General features: G+C 35.3%; 1 protein-coding gene and 1 pseudogene across 1 annotated transcript; one reads left to right on the forward strand and one right to left on the reverse strand.

Annotated features, from left to right (window-relative positions):
- Positions 1-1503: 1503 nt before the first annotated feature.
- On the reverse strand, positions 1504-4362 carry LOC143548003 (receptor-like protein EIX2). Its single transcript, XM_077039279.1, has one exon. The coding sequence runs from the start codon at positions 4360-4362 to the stop codon at positions 1504-1506; it is 2859 nt and encodes a 952-aa protein (XP_076895394.1).
- Positions 4363-8180: 3818 nt separating this feature from the next.
- Positions 8181-14109, forward strand: part of LOC143548018 (protein ORANGE, chloroplastic-like) — a 64598-nt pseudogene continuing 58669 nt past the window's right edge.

The following is a 14109-nucleotide window of genomic DNA, read 5'->3' on the forward strand; positions in this document are numbered from 1 at the left end:
TAACACACCGTAATCACTTCAGTTTAGGTATTTGAAATCGGGTTCCAGATGGTGGTTGATGACGTCATCGTCGGATCCGGATGCGCCTATGTATGCTTCGATTGATGCTGACTCGGCGGCTTAAAACGCACGCGGCAGGGTAATTAACAAAGTTTAATTATGCGTTTTGAGTTTTGATCTAATTTTGAATTGTTGTGATTACTAATATTATTCTTATGAAGTCATTTTAGGCATTTAAATGGACCCAATGTTTAGTAAACTGTTTGTTATCTCTTTAGTGGGAAGTTTGTTTATTTAATAGATGAAACGAACAGAACATTTGTGTTCGGTTAGTTATACGGAACAGACATGAACACATGTTTTGTTCGTTCGTGAATGTTTCGTTTGTTTACATATTAATAGATAATAAATATGCAAGTTTGGTGGGAAGGTTGTTTACTTAATAAATGTGGCAGGTTAATTAATTGTTGTTTTATGTAATATGAATTGGTAGTTTTTTCAAAATTGAATGCATTTAGTTGTTGATTTAATAGTTTATTTGCTGTTGCGGTTAGGGGTGTGCAGGTTTCGGTTGTTAGGGTAAACCGAAGCTGAAATCGAAGTCATCGGTTAATCTATTTTATTAATCAATCAGTTTTCGGTTGCTTGGTTCTGTCTATTGGGTTAAGTTTTTGCTTAAAAATACATGAAATGGAGATCTAAAAACTAGAAATGTATGCAAACATGGATGGTTTGGTTCGGTTAATTTCGGTTAATCGTGGGTACAAAAAAGGATAATCGGGTTTTCAGTTAATTTTGGTTCGTTTTGGTTATTACCGTAAACCGATACTGAAATCGAAGTCATCGGTTAATCTATTTTTAGTAATCAATCGGTTACATTTTCGACATCTTTTTTATAGCAAAATATTCATTTTATAAAAGAAAAACATCTTTTTTTTTTTCTCTAATTTGTATAACGTCAGCACACATTTTGGAGAACATCAAGTTAACAACTCCAGAACATAATATCAAACAATTTAAAATAGGTTTAGTTTTTGTATAACAATAATTTAAAATATCATTACTGTAAATGAAAAATGTAAGTAATTCTATTGTGAAATATTTGAAGACTGGCAATTTAGAACTGCTTACTATAAAAAATCGCTGCACATCAATATAAACTTAGGGGAAAAAAATATGAAACAAACAAAAACTGAACATAAAATTCACTTATGAAAGATTTAAGTCTGTAACTTTATTATAAATCACTTATGAAACATGTTACACTAGTACTTACCTACTTATGAATGGCATCACAAACCATATACTTAAATTCTCTCAAGAACCAAAATACGCAAAATGGGGGAGTACGAGAGAGGATGCGTGTGGTGGAATGGTTCATACCATTATCCACTTATCTGGGTCATGGGTGATCATACAAGAAAAAACTAAAGTTGTAACTTTATTACAAATACAATATGTCTATCTTTTCAAAGTGAAACTGAACATATCACAACATTCTTCTCAACACTTATGAAACACGTTACACCAGTACTTACAAATGACATCACATATCATATACTTCAATTCTCTCAAGAAACCAAAATATTCAATTCTCCACCTGGTGCTGACAATCAAAGGAACTACAACCACCCAAAAACCAGCAATGAGCCCAAAAACTGTGCTGGTAATTAGTCCCAAATCTGCTACGTGTGCTCCGCCTTTTTCCTCTTCATCTTCATGGTGGGCATCTGGTACTGCAACTGCACAACTTTCAGGCAGCGGATCTCCACACAGTTTGTTGCCACAGAAGCTGGACTCAGTGAAACTCTGCAGTTGTGTGCTTGTTGGAACTCTTCCAGTAAAATTGTTGTAGGACACATTGAAGCTGCTCAAAAAATTCAAGCTTGATAAACTTACGGGAAGTTCACCAGAAAGCTGATTAAGAGACACATCAAATGATACAAGTGATTTCATATCTCCAATGTTCTTCGGGATGCTCCCAGTCAGTTGATTTCTTGATAAGTTCAAAGACAGTAATGAATGAAGTGCCATTAGCTCACTTGGGATGTGCCCAGTTAAGTTGTTACTTGAAAGGTCCACAATTAGCACAAGGCTGAGGATAGTGCTATATGTGTCTTCTCTTCCTTTCATTACTAATGAAGCACTACCAGATGCATATTTATAACCAATATAATTTGAGAAAATTATATCATCTGAAATATATCCTTTTCCAGCAAGGATAGTGAAATTTTTGAAGCATCTTGGTATATTTCCAGATAGGTTATTATGAGCAAGGTCCAATATATGAATACGTGTAAGATAACAAAGCTCACGAGGTATAAATAGGCGAAAATTGTTTGATCTGAGATTGAGAATGCTCAAAAACGTGATTTTTGTTCCCAGCCATGTTGGAATTCTGCCAACAAATTTGTTTCCAGCAAGTTGAAGGAAACGTAGGTATATCAAGTTCTTCAATGAAGATGGCAATCTTCCAGAAAGCTTGTTGTTACACATGTTCAATGAAGATAATGAATATAAAGATCCCATAGTTCTTGGAATGCCACCTGATAGATTGTTGTTCTCCAAGCTTAAGAATTCCAACCACTCGTACCTCTCCCAGCACTGATTAGGAATGCCACCTGATAGATGATTATTTGCAAGATTAAGAACTCCGAGCTGCTTTCCACCATAAGAGCATATCAATTTATGTAACATTCCCTCAAATGAATTATATGATAAATCCAAGATATATATCAATGAACTATTTGAGAGTTCTGGTAACTGTCCAATAAACTTGTTATGACTCAAGTCGAGTATAGACAGTGTACTAGGGATGCCAAGCAACCTTCCTTGAATATGATTTTGTGACATATCTAGATGTTCTAGATTGGGGAATGATCCACAAAATGAATGAGGCATGGTTGATGATATATTGGTGTTACTTATCTCTAACTCTCTTAAATCGCTCTGTTGTAATAGCCACAATGGAAATTGAGGCCCTATATCCCAAGAATTTAAAAACAATCTTTCCAGTCGGAAATGGGGATTCCAATTTGCTAGGATCAAGTTATTGCCTCTTCCGTTTAGGACTTTCAAATTGTTTAGATTGGAGAAGGGAGCATCTGTCACAACACCCATCAACAAATTATTGGAAATATCTAAATGTACCAAATTTGAAAGTAGACCGAGACTATCTGGAAGGGTGCCATTCAGCCGGTTATTCGAAACACTTAATTTCTCCAACGAAGATGATTTGCACTCGAAAAAACTTTCTAGAAGGAATGTTAAACTAATATTACCAAAATTGTTAGCTGACAAATCAATCTCTCTCAAATTACAAAGGTTACCCAATGATTTAGGTATTGCCCTTGTAAGTTGATTACTTGACAGGTCAAGGCTTTGAAGAGATGTGAGGTTGTGAAGGGAATCAAGAGCCAAACTGGAGACACCACAGTCACTAATATCTAATGATACGAGATTACTACCAGACAGCCCTTTTAATACAAACGAAGAATTCATAAAACTGCTCCCACGCACATAAAGCAACCTGAGAGAAGTCATGTTATGGAAGCCCTCACTACTACTAGGAATAGGTCCGTGAAAATCACACCAACTTAAATCTAATGAAACTAGACTAGTCAAACTGAAAATCCATTGTGGCACTAAACTGTTACCGAAATAGTTAATAGAAAGGTCAAGCACGGAAAGGGATGTAAGATTAAGACTAGCAACATGTGGGTGTATATGCATGAGATGACAATAAGACAAATGAAGTTCAACCAAAGAAGGAAGGGTGTTGATAACCTGAAACCAATCAATTGCTTTGCTAAGATCTAGACCACTCATATCCAGGTGATGCAAGAAACGAAGACCCGACAGCCATTGCATATTCATCATGCTAATTGGTTCACCACTTTCATAAAAGCTTTCATAAAAGCTTCCAAGACCGAGGGTGCGCAATTCCGACAGATTCCCCAGCTGAGGTGGGACTGTTCCACCAAATCTAGAACGTGAGAGGTTAAGATATCTCAGGTTTCTAAGAGAACCCACAAACCTGGGAATTTGCTTTTCACCAAAATCATTGAGGCTCAAGTCTAAATGCTTTAGTTGCTTCAGATTTAGCAGAGATGGGCTTAAATCTCCTCTTAGTCTTCTTTGCTTCCAGCATTCTTCATATGCTTTCTCTGAAGTGTAATCAGCAAAATAACAATATTTACCTGGAAGATGAATCTTGTGAACATGACCTGTTACGTTATCACAAGCAATTCCAGCCCATTTGCAGCAATCACTATTCTCCTCTGTGACCCAAGATGCAAGTCGACCAGCATCATCTATGAGTCCATGCTTGAACTGGAGAAGTGCTTGTCTTTCATCATCCATGCATAGCATAGCATTTGAATTTGTATTAGACAAACAGAAATGAAACAAGGCCATAAAAAGAAGTAGACAAAAGTAGGAAGAAGAGAAAATGGAAAATAAAAAACCAGCACTCATATTGATGAGAACAATAATGGTAACTTGTATTCTTAATTGATCACTGAACTCAAGTTCTGAAAAAGCAAGTAAAGAGCTAGCAATATATAGACTCTATCGTTGAAACAGTCAATGAACAAGTCAATATCACTGGCCCAAATTTTATGTGGTTACATTCGTTTTAAAAGTTAAAACTGTTGTAATTCAGAAAAGCAGAATTCCAAATGTTGCAAATATGCAGTTTGCTTTTCTTCTGATGCAGAAACTTATATATATTAAAGAGCAATAAATCAACCAAACGATTAATCTTTTATTTAATAGAACTTGTGCATATAAAAGACAATATGTTCCCATGCAGACACAACTTTACGATACATCCCTGTAAAGTAACTGAACATAACTGCCTAATAAGTAAAATAATTTGTGCTTGTTAACATAAAAGCTCTTCGTTAATATCTTTTTTTGGTCATTAAAAGTTCTTTAACATGAAATTAGTCAACTCTGTGGTGTTTCATCTGATATGTATTTGTTACAGATATTAGCACCACTTGTAGATTCACAATAACAAAATAGTTTTAATTTAAAAGAAGTATTGTGAAGTTGGGAGGCATACCAGGCAAGGTTGTCATTTCGGATCCCGAGCCCATCCGGGTTTTTGTCTCAATGTGTGTTACGCCAGAGAGTTCGGCTCTTGTGACAACCGGCTATATGGTTTCCCGGGGAACGCCCAAGCCAAATTCAAATTCTGAAGCTAGTGTGAGTCCGGTTAAAACAACATAGGTTGGTACTTTGCTTCAATATTTTATCGCTTAAGTTAGTCCATTTGTGAACTGAGTTATATTTTAGGCTTTAGGTAATAAAGTGATTACTTGTATTATGTTCTTGATTTGTTGATTGATAATTGATTTAGAAATAATCATTCATACAATATCAATTCGAATTCGAAAGTAGGAATATGATCATTCAAAAAGACAAAATAAAAACTAAAACGTGATGCTTTAACAAATAATTTGTTAAAAAGGCCTAAATATTTTATTTTAGTTAGCTTTAAGTTTTCAAAAACATTGAACTGGCCGTGTGCAAACACTACCCCGGGGTGTTATTTGGAGGGCAACCAACAAAATGTTTATGTTGTTTATATATAATTTAAATTGTAAGACTTAATTATTGGGTAATGGTTGCAATGAATGGATATACCATTACACCATTTTTTGTCAAACCCCCTTGCTGACGCCGACACGTGTCGCAGAGCGCCCCAAAGGAAGGGTTCTGATTAAACATGGTCTAATCATTACAAGAGAAAACTTGCCTAGCACTAACCACAAATAGTCAAAATTGTACCCTGTCAAAACCCAATATTTAAACTCTATGTCAGTATATGTTAAATTATATAGGTCTATTAATGTATTATTAATGATTTATATTTGTCATCAATATTAAAGTTAAAATATTATTTAATCTATTTATTCTATATTCTATGGATTGTAGGCTTACGAGATGACCACATGTTTAAGTTCAAACCCAAATTTTTCTCTTTCTCTTTCAACAGCAGCTTTTATTTGTCCGTAACGATTATATTTAAACTATGAAAACTCAAGTAAACAGATAAAACAAACTCGCCAACTCCACTTTCACGACACGTTAGAAAATCAATGTGTTGATACAAATTGGATCATTCCGTGAAAAAAATGGGTGGGCATCATGCAAATACTGTCAAACTCGAATGCTCAATTATTGTTTGATCCAAAAATTTCACTGTCTATAATAATGCTATATATTAAAATTGAGAACCACACATAAGTCAAGTAAACTCAAAAAAGTCCATACATCTTAAATTGCATGACAAGTTGGAAAGCAATTGAAGTTAACATGACAAAAATATCGGGTTCACGAAGAAACTAAACAAATTTAAAGCAAGTCAAGTCAAGGTAAATCGATTTTGTGATCATTATTCATCAATCAAACATCTGAGGGTATGCTTGATTACTAGAGTTATACGAACATATAACTTTTGTAATTTTCAAAACAACCTCTCATTGGATTTCTTTTTTCTTAAAACAAAAGATGCTTGAAATAGCATAAAAAGAGAACCTTTTTTTTTTATATAAATCAAATTACCGAGAAGCTCTTGTTTCATTTTTTTTGGTTGGATTTGTGTGCCAGTGTGTGTGTTTTAGCCTAACTTTTATAAAGTTGTGTAGGCCCATGCTCTAACTTATATATTCCCTAAAAAAGCTTGTATTAATTGGACATGCCCATAGATTTGATCCATACAAGTATATAACATGGGTTTTGGTTCAGAAATATTGGATTGGTGGGCCCTATTTGAAGAAAAGGCCCAACTTATGTAGGCATGATAAGTTGATTTGATAGTGTCATGTGAACGATGTGTTGGTCAAACTTATACTCACGTAGTCATGTTGCAATTTGCCAATTTGTTTTACATCGAAATAATAAGACCACTAGTTAAAAGGTTTTTATATCTTCAGGCCCATTACTAAACTATTTTTAAGCGCTCTAGTTTTTATATCTTTGCAATTTGCCAATTTGTCTTATGGGTAATTAATTGCTGAGTTTATATATTTGCTGCTGTTGTTGTTGGCTTGTTCATCCATTTTTCAGTTAATTTTGGTTCGTTTCGATTAATCGAAGTCATCGGTTAATCCATTTTTGATAATCAATTGGTTTTCAGTTGCTTGGTTCTGTTTATTGGGTTAAGTTTTTGCTTAAAAATACATGCAATGGAGGTTTAAAAACTAGAAATGTATGCAAACATGGTTGGTTTGGTTTGGTTCATTTCGGTTAGCCGTGGGTACCAAAAAAAATGATAATCGATTTTTAAGTTATTAGGGTAAACCGAAACTGACATCAAAGTTGTCGGTTAATCTATTTCAATTAACTGATCGGTTTTCGTTAATTGGCTCGTTTTATTCGGTTAGTTTGTAGGTTTTTGGTTCGGTTAATAACCAAAACCAAACTTGGGTTAAGTTTTTGCTTAAAAAATACATGAAATGGAGGTATATAAACTAGAAATGTACGCAACCGTGGTTGGTTTGGTTCGGTTAATTTTGGTTAACTGTGGGTACAAAAAAATGATTATCGATTTTTCAGTTAATTTTGGTTATTGCTCACACCCCACTTGTTAATTCATCACTTCAGAGATGTAATTATGGAACATTTTTTTTGCTCAATTGTTGTGATTACTGCTGCACAAGTTGGTTAACCGGTTTTTTGTTGTATCGGTTAGTAACCAAAGCAGCTATAGGTCAATGTGGTCAAGCTGGTTTGATCAATAATCGGTAAGGTTAATAACGGGTTTTTGTAAGTCAATAACCCTGACCTATGAAACCGAAACAGGTTAACTGCTTAATCGGTTAAAATAACGTTTTTTTTAATAAAAAAAGGTCAAAAGAATTTAACCCAACAAATGCCTATTTATACTAGTAGAGGGGTAAAATGGTAAATTAAAACCATTTTAGAACGGTTATATTGTTTTTTTTTCAGATGGATATAACCGGTTAACCAATTTTTAACCACTCTAAAAAACCAGTTGGATGCTCCAGAACTCGAAACCAATTTTTAACGGTCGGGTTGTATCGGTTTGAAACTTGCTTTTTGTCTTATTGGGTAATAACCAGAACTGGTTACAGTTCGTGAAACCGGTTTTTTTGTGCACCACTAGTTGTGATTACTAATATGAAGTAATTTGTTGGTACAGGTTTTGTATAATCAAAGGACCGGAAACAGTTCAGGACTTTGATAAAATGGATAAACAGGAAATTCAGGATAATATCCCGAGTCGGCGGAATAAGATATTTTGCATATGGAGGAGGTGAGCAAGTTAATTGACTCTTCATGTTGGTGGCAGTATTATTTGTATCTTTTTTTGCGATATATATAACCTCGGTTTTGCAGTCTTAAACAAATCTCAAGCAATAAATCTGTACTTGTTTTAGCTTTTTAATCTTATTTGTATTGTGAAATCTGATCCCAGTTGGAGCTGAAATTGGGAATAGGAGGGACATCATATGCGGATTTTATTTCGAGCATGCATCTTCCAATGCAGCTGAGGTATACATAAGCAAAGTGTGACTTTCTCCTACTTTTACTTTCAATATACAGTGCTTGCTAATTTTATCAGAACACAGTATCTTGTTCTCTTGTTTGTTTTAATTAAGTGAACATTGGATCAGTAGTCATGCATATAACTTATCAGGATGGAAATGAGAAGTATATAACATGATACTAATATGCTAAGCTTCTTTGATGTTCATCAAATTAGTTGGCAATTAGCTTCTCTTTTGGGCTCATTATGGTTTTCTTTTGATGCATAAATTTAGTGATGTTGATCCCGTAGTGGCATCCTTCTTTGGAGGAGCAGTTGGCGTGATCTCAGCCTTGATGGTGGTTGAAATAAACAATGTAAAACAGCAGGAGCACAAAAGATGCAAGTATTGTTTAGGAACAGGTAACAATGTTTTAATGTTGTCATTGAATTTCAAATTTTGTTTTGGTAACCGAGAGAAGGTATTTATCATGTAATGTTATGTAGGGTATCTTGCATGTGCTCGATGTGCTAGTACAGGGGCCATTGTACTTATTGACCCAGTTGCATCTACAAATGTCGGGAATCAACATCTGTCACCACCTAAAACTGAAAGATGTTCAAACTGCTCGGGCGCAGGAAAAGTAAGTGTTTGTACGAATGCCAAATTAGATTGCAACTGCGCTTATTTTTTCAAGACTTGTAATGTCTAAATTTGGAATTTGAACATATCACAACATTCTTCAACACTTAGGAAACACTTACAAATGACATCACATATCATATACTTCAATTCTCTCAAGAAACCAAAATATTCAATTCTCCACCTGGTGCTGACAATCAAAGGAACTACAACCACCCAAAAACCAGCAATGAGCCCAAAAACTGTGCTGGTAATTAGTCCCAAATCTGCTACGTGTGCTCCGCCTTTTTCCTCTTCATCTTCATGGTGGGCATCTGGTACTGCAACTGCACAACTTTCAGGCAGCGGATCTCCACACAGTTTGTTGCCACAGAAGCTGGACTCGTTGAAACTCTGCAGTCCTGTAAATTTGTTGTAGGAGAAGCCGGCCCTGTCAAAAATAAGCTATTATTCATAATTTAACTTTATTATAATTTTTAATTGGGTAATATATATTGTGATAATTGTTAAATTTAATTTATTTTTTAGGTTGGGTATTTTTGTCATTTTTAATGATTATTCCATTCCTTTGTCTTTTTTCTCTTACCAAACAACACAAAATAATAGTTTATTTCATTTACATCGGGTAAACAAACGGACCCTAATGGATATCCAAACAAATCAAGGGTTGGGATGAAATAAAGAGTTTGATTTTCATAGGAAAGATAAGAAGGAGCGTGCTTAGTTCTACTCCTTAATCTCAAAAACTCACTTAATTTAATCTCTAAAACGAATTTAGTTTAATCTTAAAAACCCACTTACGTTGTGTTTAAAACCGGGGAGTTTCTTTGTGTGTTTTCTCTCACCGTCTTTTTTACGTTGGCTAGACCTGGCACGAGTCTTCGAATCTTGTGTCTTCGGCACTGTTTGTTCTTCATCTTGTTCGAAACCGGGTAACCAAGAAACGAACTCGCATAGTTTATTTCCGTTGGCTAGACCTGGCATAGTTTATTTCCTTTACATCGGGTAACCAAACATTACAATGTAATGGTAGTGATCCGTTTCATTCATTCGTCCTTTCCATTCATTCGTTCAATCTATTACCTTATAACAAACAAACCCTAAAGGATATCCAAACTAACCTAGGATTGAGATCAAATAAAAAGTTTGATTTTTCTAAGAAGGATAGGAAGGCATTTAGTTTTTCTCCTTAATCTCAAAAACCCACTTAATATAATCTCTTACAACCTAACTAATTTAATCTTTAAACCCACTTACGTTGTGTTTAAAACTGGGGTTTCTTTGTGTGTTTTCTCTCACCATGTAACACCCGTTAATTCTCGGTTCAAAGATTTAAAGCTTGTAGAGTATGTATAATTCTCGGAAATTAACCGACGTTTCTCAGAAGCCTTTACGTCATCCCGGTACGTTTAATCGTTTAACTTTTCTTCCAAGATGCCATATACTTCAATTTGGAGGGGCTAGAACGAAACTTATTATTTTATATCATAAAAAAAAAGAAAACCCTAACCCCACTCTTGTTGTCCGATCGGCGCAACTCACCCCCCCCTGCGATTTTTCTTTTTCCGGCCAAGTCGTGAGCGTAAAACATCAATTAAAGGTTAGTACTACGATTCCCCAGGTCTTTTACACCATAATTGGTTGTTATAACACGCGTATTGATCGATTAATGGCTTGTTGTAGGCTAACCGGGTGGCTGTCCAATTGAGCTTTTCCGGGACTATTTTGAGTGAGGTTTTTGCACCAAAATCCTCCTAGGTATATGTAGTATATCATACTTAAAAACCATATTCATTTGGGTTCGTTAGATGATGCATGTCTAAAGACCCAATAATAATGACCCTCACAACTAAGCAATAAATATAAAACGAAAATCCTAAAACCATACACAACCGGTAAGTGTACCGATCGCAAGTAGTATAGACCTAGGAAGTCCGAGTATCGAACACGTGGACACGTAAGACGCTAACGATTACTAACCCTAGACAAGACCTACCTTAGAATAATATTTAATTGATTTTTGATTTTTACTTACTTAACTGAACTAACTGAATTAACTAACAAAACTTACCAAAAATAGAAAACTTAACGGAAAACTAACTGTGTTAACCTAGGATGGAGAAAAACGTCTACCTAGGTCTGAATCAAATTGTAGGTCTAACAAGCTAATGGATTGAATGATATCAAGACACCGGTCCCTAATGATGACACGACTAAGGATCGCTCGGGCTCACTGGATTACCTCTCGGTCTCACACAACAAGCCTAAACTACTCAAAATCGGCTAAAAAGACCAAACCGGTAAACAATTGCTAACGTGTTCTAATGAAGGATTACCTCTCGGTCTCACCAACACTCGACCCTAATGGCAATGAATACTACACAACCAAGGATAGAGGAACAATTCAACTTAAACCAAAATAAATCAACCAGTCGCTCAAACACCTAAACCTGACAAGAAACGAACTCGCTCTCGCGCAATCCTTATTCTAGCATGCAAAGGCAATAAGACAACCCTAACTCCCTATCACCTCTCGGTCTCAAGGAAGGTGTTTAACCGCTGTACTTTAACCAAATAATCATGCAACAAAACCCTACGGTTGTTCCTACCGCAAACAAACCCTAAACACAAAGTCTAGAATCAAACAATGCACCGATCAATCAATACAAAACTAATCAATCAACACACGGGGTTTATGCAATAAATTAACTAATAATTCCAGCCCTTAAACACAACCTATTTCATGTCTAAATCAAACTTTACAATAGCAATTCAACTCTATTAATCAAACAATCCATAAAACCTATCAAAACCTAACAATAATCATCATTCCTAGGTAGAACTAGCAAGATTAGCCTCTCATATTTTTTGGACAGCCATTAATAATTAATAAACACATCATTAAACTCATACCAATCATCTTAACAATCATCCAACAATCAATAGCAATCATAAACAAGTCAATCTCTAACACAATTGCAAAACTATGAAATCAATTGAACAAGTATAAAAAGATGATGAACAATGTAAAATATAGAATGATGGTGAATGCTCCTGAGGCTTGCACTTGCTTCCTTCTTCCTTCCCTAGCCACCACAAGCTCCAAACCCTAGCCGAAAAAAAGATTTTTGCTTGTTCTTTATGCTGGCCGATCGCGGCTACTGTAGCAGCGGCCGCGGCTACTGTTCACGTGTTTTTTTTTTCTTTTTATATTATGATATTAGGGTAAGACTTGGGCCTCCTTGATGCATTTGGGTCGGGCCTTGAGCTTTGTCTTGAACTTGTATGCGTAAAAAGGCCCGTAGAATGCTCGAAAAAGCTCGGTTTCTTTCTTTCTTTCAAGCCATAACCTACAATATTATTAAACTTACGTAAAACCTATATAAATCAAGTAAAAACATATAAAATATAATATAATACGTAGATAAAAAGCGCGGAAAAGACGTGTGTTTTACAACACATCAAATATCCCCACACTTAAGACTTTTTCGTCTCTGAAAAAGAATACTACACAGGATCATATCCGAGTTTTAACCGACAACTCTTGGTTTTATTTATTTATTATTATTATTAATATTTTTTTTTAAAGTATTAGAACAAGTGATCTGTTACCCCTTCCAACTTTCACCTAATAAGCTAGATCAGGTCGATTACCGGTATTGCTGTCCACTTTAAACCCATGCCCCTAATACTTACCGAGGCAAATAAGGCGTGACAATTCTATTAATTTGTATGACTAAGTGGAACCCACACCTAAAAGCCTTGCTGTCACTTCACCAATTCCATTATGGTTTTACCGGGCCGAGCCACCCCAACTTGACTTAAACCTATTGCCACATTATTAAAACATTTCAACTCATATACAACCTAGTAACTCTAGCTTGGTCAAGATCGATCGACAGTAGTTTCCTTCATGGTGGTTTTTTTTTTAAAAAACTTTTTATATACCATGTTGGACGAAACCACAGAAATGCATCAAGGCTCAGGTCTGCGCCACCGCGCAACAGAGGGCCGAGCAAAACTGTCTTCTGCTAGCATCAACGTTCAGGTCTGCGCCACCGCGCAACAAAGTACGGAGCTTCACAGGAATAGACACATATACAAAAGATTATACAAATAATATACAGACGATCATGTGACACGAGGCTTGAGTATGACCCGGCTTTTCATTCCAGTCCTGTCACGAGCTTAGTTAAACAAACAAAACCCCTAAGATGTTTCCCACTAAAGTCAGGCCATTTAAAAGGTTCAATTAGGTCAACAACCAAACCTCCCTTTCATTCTTAAAGGCTGAGCCTACCGACACACGATTACTGAGTCTAAACCGTTTGGTTACCATACATTACGTGCGGGTTTAATGGGCACTGTTCTTATTTATTATATATATATTTTGAAGACACCAAGAAGTTATAAAATAACCACTACTCGGTAATAATATCATCTCCTGTTTAACGTAGAGAAAACAAATTTCAAGGGACTATTTTTTTTTTTTTTCAAAATTTTTTTCTACAACTAAGTAAAATAAACCCCATCGCCACACTTAGAACAAAATCGTCCTCGATGAGTATAAGGAAAAGAAATAAAATAAAATAAAAATAAAATAAAAATAAAACAGAAAATAAAAATAAAGTATACAAGACTAAAACAAAGAACGAGTTACTCCCCTGGTTTGTGTGCAGAATCTTCAACAGCTGAATAGTATCCAAACGACCGTATAGCATTTCATTCGCGGCCGTAACCTCGGGATAACCTGTTCCAAAACGCCACCATAGCTACTATGCGCATAATATAGCCTGCAAAACTCAAACTCGCTCGCATGTAGCGGCGTACAATACGGAAAACAAAAACATAAAGAAATAAACATATTTTTGTATTTTTGATCTTTATGATTTTTTATTTTTTTTTATTATTTTTTATATATATATAGGATACTCCTTAAATCGACCGACTCGAAAGGAGATTGAGT

This window comes from Bidens hawaiensis, unplaced genomic scaffold (assembly GCF_021521415.1).
Source record: "Bidens hawaiensis isolate Kalapana, Puna unplaced genomic scaffold, B.hawaiensis_p1.1 tig00014899_1, whole genome shotgun sequence".
NCBI classification, from domain to species: Eukaryota; Viridiplantae; Streptophyta; class Magnoliopsida; order Asterales; family Asteraceae; genus Bidens; species Bidens hawaiensis.